Below are 6,000 nucleotides of genomic sequence, written 5' to 3' on the forward strand. Positions count from 1 at the left end.
CCTCCTAACTAATATGTTATGTTACTCCTAAGAATGATACTGTTTGCACTGATGAAGACCACTGACATTTATGTAGCACTTTTAACTTTTCAAAGAGCTTAATTTGGTCTTCACAACAACCCTTATGCAAGATTGGCCAGGCAATCATTGGCACAATTTTACAAATGAGAAAACTGTGCCAGCATCAGAAACTGTCTTGATTACCAGCCACAGAATATTATGCTAGAGAAGTCATTGAGACTTCTGTACTCCTGGGTCTGTGGGTCAGTTCTTTGATACGGGAATTTGAGCTTCAGGAGATCAAATCACTGCTGGCTCCTAGCCAAGAAATACACTTTCCTCTGTAGCACAGAACATTCCAGACTGCAGCCTGGACACCAATATTTGATTTATCTTCAAGACTTCAACATGGTGTAAGACATCATATCCTAAAATCACCTCCCACATTCCTCACATCATATCAGAGTTGATCTCATATGTTCTTGTCTTTTCCCAATGCCTCCAACCAGTCTCTACATGTCTAATTTTAGTCATCAAGCCTTTCTGGCTAGAAGCCACAGCTGATTGTGTGTTCTGTACAGTGAGTGACTTGACCAGTGACAAAGCTCACAAGTGCCACTACCATTCAGGGATAAAAACTCAATCGACGCTAACAAACAGGTACAAAAGGCTAGGTGAACAAGCTGATTATGTATTTTCTTCCTCTGATTTATCTACTGAAACAAAAATCCATGCTGAGGAAATTTAATTACCAAAAACTTATTATAAAAAATGTGGAAATGGCCTAAATGATCAAGAGGAAAAATTGGTTAAATTTCTCTATGAAACATTCAGAGAACGAGCACGTGAAAATTACATTAAAGAACAGAACAAAACCCATTGCTGTTGAGTTGATTCTGATTCAGTGACCCTATAGGACAGAGCAGAATTGCCCCACAGGGTTTCTCAGGAGCGGCTGGTGGATTCGAACTGACAGCTTTTTGGTTAGCAGCCAAATTTTTAACTGCTGCACCACCAGGGCCCCATAAAATTATACTGCAACCCAGAAATTTCACTCCTAGGTACATACCCAAAAGACCTGAAAGCAGAGACTCAAAAAGAGACTTGTATACCAATGTCCATTGCAGCACTATTCACAATAGCCAAAAGATAGAAACAAGCTAAATGCCTATCATCAGATGAATGGATAAACAAAATGTGGTACATACACACTGTCATGGATTGAATTATGTCCCTCCAAAAGTATGTTTATCAATTGGGCTGGGCCAGGATTCCCAGTATTGTGTGATTTTCCTGTATGTTGTAAATCCTGGGGAATATGCATGGGAATGGCTATTAAGGGCATGGGATAATGGTGCGAGAAACACAAAGATGGATCAGTCTGGGTTTATTGATATGGGCCCAGTAAGCACACGTTTGGAGGCCAGGCGGCACGGTGGTTAAGCATTCAGCTGCTAATCAAAAGGTCAGCAGTTCGAATCCACCAGCCACTCCCTGGAAACCCTATGGGGCAGTTCTACACTGTCCTATAGGGTCCCTTATGAGTCAGAATTGACTCAATGGCAATGGGTTCGGTTTTTGGTTTTGGTTAATCTCAGCTCAAGAGGTTAGGAGAGGATCTAATAGTTTATTTTGCCAAGTCACTGAAGCATGGATTACGTGGTAGCCTACACTAAATCAAGTTAAAGTACCAAACCTGCTCTGATCATTAAGGTTGTGTGTCAACTTGGCTGGCCCATGATTCTCAGTGGTTTGGCTGTTATGATGTAGTGTAATGATGTGATCACTTCCACGATGGGATCACTGTGAGTAGCCAATTAGTTGAAAGGGAGTTGTGGTGTGGCCTGCATTCAATATAGGTGGATTTCCTGGCAAGGCTCGAGGGCTTTTGCTCACTCTGGATCCTGCAGCTGGCTCCTGTTCATCTGATGTCTGGTTCTTGGGACTAGAGCTAGCAGTTTACCTGCTGCCTTGTCTGTCAATCTTGGAATTCATTGGCCTTCACAGCCTGTGAGCAAGAGCCCTGCTGTCTCATTCACTGATCTTGGATTCACGAGTTCCTATGGCTATATGAACCAGGAGAAGCTTCCAGCCTGACCAACGGACTTGGAACATTCCAGCCTCTGCAACTGTGTGAACCATTTCCTTGATATAACTCATCTCTCTACGTATATTATACCCTTTACTGGTTTTGCTTCTCTAGAGAACCCACCCGAAAATACCTGCCTTGGTATACTGCAGAAGAAGTTATCCAAAGGCTTAGGGAAACTGGCATGTTAGAGTGGATTTATCAGGTTAGACCCAAAGACCCACACATGGAGTGCACCCAGAGGACACACCTTTTACCGCAATGGTGAGGAGCAAATTTATGAAGGGAGCCCCAACATCCTTGAAGACTGCTGTAGTTGCTATTTTTATAAGTCAGATTTGACAGTGGGAACTGCCCTAACTGAATTAAGACACCTAACTACAATGGGGCTGATTGAACCCCATGGTAGTAGGGGCCAAGTGGCAGTACTCAAGTGACAAAGACAAGGTGGGCATGGTTACCATAATGGACAGTAGAATCAAAGCAGTAATCAGAGTAGTCTGACACATATGGACTTATGGCATTGGTTACTTAGTCATGGGGACACATTGCTGATTCCTTTGAGCTGGAAGTTAAGAATGCCACCTGGCCACTTTGGGCTCCCTATGGCTCTGGAGCAATAGGCAAAGAAGAGAGTTACCATATTGGCTGGTGTGATTGATCCTGATTATCCAGGGGAAATCAGATTGATATTACATATTCCAGAAGAGTATGTCTGGAATGCAAGAGATCTCTTAGGGCGTCTCTTCACACTACCATGTCCTGTGATTAAAATCAATGGAAAACTACAGCAACCCAATTCCAACATGACTACTAGTGGCCCAGACCCTTCAGGAATGAAGGCTCGTGTCATCCCACCAGGTAAAGAATCATGACCAGGTGAGGTGCTTGCTGAATGGATGGTAGAAGAAGGTAGTACTAAATACCAGTTATGACCATGTGGCCAGTTGCAGAAATGATTGTAATTGTTATGAGTATTTTTTCCTTGAATGTGGACAACAAATATTTTTGTTTTCTTCAATTATAAAATACAAGATGTAAACAGGGCTAGTGCATTTTCGATTGTATGCGTGTTAGTTGTATCATATCAGGCGCAAGTATGACTTTATAATTGTCTTTATTCAGAGATTATGGTTTAACGAGATGTGTACAGGTGTCAAGTCGACAAGGGGTGAATTGTGATCATTAAGCGTGTGTCAACTTGGCTGGGCCATTATTCTCAGTAGTTTGGCAGTTATGATGTAGTTAGGTGGTTGTATAATGATATAATCACCTCCACAATGAGATCTGATACAATGTTATCACCTCCTTGATGGGCTCTGCTGTGAGTAACCTATCAGTTGAAAGGGAGTTTCCTTGGGAGTATGGCCTGCATCCAGTACAGGTGGACTTTCTGGCAAGGCTCATGGGTTTTTGCTTGCTCTGGATCCTGTACCTGGCTCCTGTTTGTATAGCCTCTAGTTCTTGGGACTTTAGCCAGGGGCTTACCTGCCATCTTGCCTGCCAATTTTGGGATTCACAGGCTGTGAGCCAGGAGAAGTCTCCAGTATGACCCACAGACTTAGGACTTTCCTGCCTCTACAACCTCGTGTCTCCGAACTTTAGGTGGCAGTGATTCTATGTTATTGAGGGAGGAACAGCTCAGAAGAGGAAGGTGAGAATGATTGCACAACTCAAAGAATGTAATCAGTGTCACTAAATGGTACATGTAGAAACTGTTGAACTGGTGTATGTTTGGCTGTATATATTCTCAACAACACAACAAAATAAATAAAATTTAGAAAAAAATTATATTGCAAAAGAATATTGAAAACAGTTTCTCAAAAACCTGTACACAAATATTCATAGCAGCATTATTCATAAAAATGTCTATCAAATTAAGAATGGATAAACCCAATGTGGTATATATCCATATGACGCAATATTATGTAGCCATAAAAAAGAATGAAGTACTCTAACATGCTACAACATGGATGAACCTTGAAAACATTATGCTAAGTGAAAGAAACCTGACACAAAAGGCCACAAGCTGTATGATTCCAATTCAGTCAAATGAAATGTCCACGAGAGACAAAGCCATAGAAATAGAAAGTAGATTAGTGGTTGCCAAGAGATGGAGGAAAGGAGGAAATGAGACTGGTAATAGGTATAGGGTTTCTTTTTGGGGTGATGGAAATGTCCTACAATTAGACAGAGGCGACAGTTGCACAATATAACAAATATACTAAAACTTATTGAATTGTACACTTTAAAATGTTGCATTTTATGTTGTGTGAATTTTATCCTAGTAAAAAAACACTGCAATACTGGCAACAGGATATACAGTGATTCTATAGAAAATGGATCAGAATATTAAATTCAAAAATGAGTAAAATTTTACAAATTCAACATATTTTAAAGAAGGCATTTCAGATTAGTGGACAAATATTTATCCAGTAGTGATATGAAAATGATATAGGAAAAAAATCAAATGAGATACCTATCTCATATTTTACATAAAAATGTATTATAGGATGTTTAAAGGTTAACTTCAAAAACTAAATCATAACAGTTCTATCAGAAAAAATGTATTTAATACGAGAAAATGATGATATAATTTAATAAAAAACATGTAACGGAACAATGAATGCAGTGTGGCCTTATTTCAAAGAAAAATATACGATATTTTTGGAGTATTTAATGACATGAAGAGACATCTGTAGCACAATATTAACTTAGAAATCAAAGTAAATAATAGTATGTATAGTGTGAATCTGTTTTTGTAAATTAAATACACACACACAGAAAAAAGGCAAGGGGACTACATGCCAACAGGTTAAGAATCTTTTCCTCAGTGTGAAGGGATTATGCATAATTTTTACTTTCTGTTTACTTAATTTTAATTTTTCAATTTTCTACAGTTAACATATATCACATCTGTAAGATGAAGAAAAAGCTACTTGTAAAAAATTCATTGACCCATGCCGTTCAGTTGATTCTAACTCGTAATGACTCCTTAGGGCACAGAAGGACTGCCCCATAGGATTTCCAAGGCTGTAATCTTTATGAAAGCAGACTGCCACATCTTTCTCCTGTGGAGTGGTTGGTGAGTTTGAACTGCCAACCTTTTGGTTAAGAGTGGAGAGCTTTAACCACTGCACCACCAGGGCTCCTTCTGACCTATCCTACCTGCTATCATTTCTACCACCAAGCCACACAGAAGCCTCAGGCAATGTTATATCGAGTTCCCATTCCAGTGACCACATGCTTCTCATTCCCAACATTACCTGGAAGTTGTCCATTAGGATCACAGCTGCCAGCAGCATGGTGACCATTTCAAACTGTCCTGTCTTCATTTTTCTCTTCTAAATTAAAATGAAGAAATTTCAATTTAGTGGACTTCAAAAAAAGGTTTAGAGGAGCAGAGCAGGATGGCACTGCCACCTCAGATTGGTCCCCTAACTCCCAGATTCCACGAATTTGCCAGGAGTCACAGTGTCTGTACACATTTTTTTTTTTTTTGCAAACCAAGTCATGGCCTTTTGGTTGGGATGGAGAGATATTATGGCCTGTAGCAGTATGAAGCAGTAGGTTATCTGAGGGAACTCCTTCCCCCAAATAGTCACAATCTAGAGAAGCCCAAGGGTAAAACAACTGTCTTGCATAACTTTCTGAAGGCAGGAATATGAGAATAAGAAGGAACGGGGTAAGCAGCAATTCTAACAAGATTATACAACTCTACTGAACAAATGACCAATATTCATCTCAATGTTTATGAGACTGAAGGCGGTAAACAGAAAGCTAAGGGCTGAAGCTGCCCCACAGCCATTAACCAATTCAATTAAAGGCTACAGCAGGTTGGGCTACAGTTCTTTCCACATACCTCCAACAAAGCACACATCACCGGAACTACCACAAAATCTCTATTTTAT

The 6,000-nt window shown here is 40.1% G+C and overlaps 1 protein-coding gene across 1 annotated transcript in view; it reads right to left on the reverse strand.

The window, feature by feature from the left end:
- Window positions 1-5,493, reverse strand: part of ART3 (ADP-ribosyltransferase 3 (inactive)) — a 52,685-nt gene extending 47,192 nt beyond the window's left edge. Inside the window, exon 1 of the mRNA XM_064285689.1 lies at window positions 5,356-5,493. Coding sequence (XP_064141759.1) covers window positions 5,356-5,424 — 69 coding nt within the window. The 5' untranslated portion in view covers window positions 5,425-5,493. The remainder of the gene's footprint in view (window positions 1-5,355) is intronic.
- Between the last annotated feature and the right edge of the window lie 507 nt (window positions 5,494-6,000).

This window comes from Loxodonta africana, chromosome 5 (assembly GCF_030014295.1).
Source record: "Loxodonta africana isolate mLoxAfr1 chromosome 5, mLoxAfr1.hap2, whole genome shotgun sequence".
Taxonomy (NCBI): domain Eukaryota; kingdom Metazoa; phylum Chordata; class Mammalia; order Proboscidea; family Elephantidae; genus Loxodonta; species Loxodonta africana.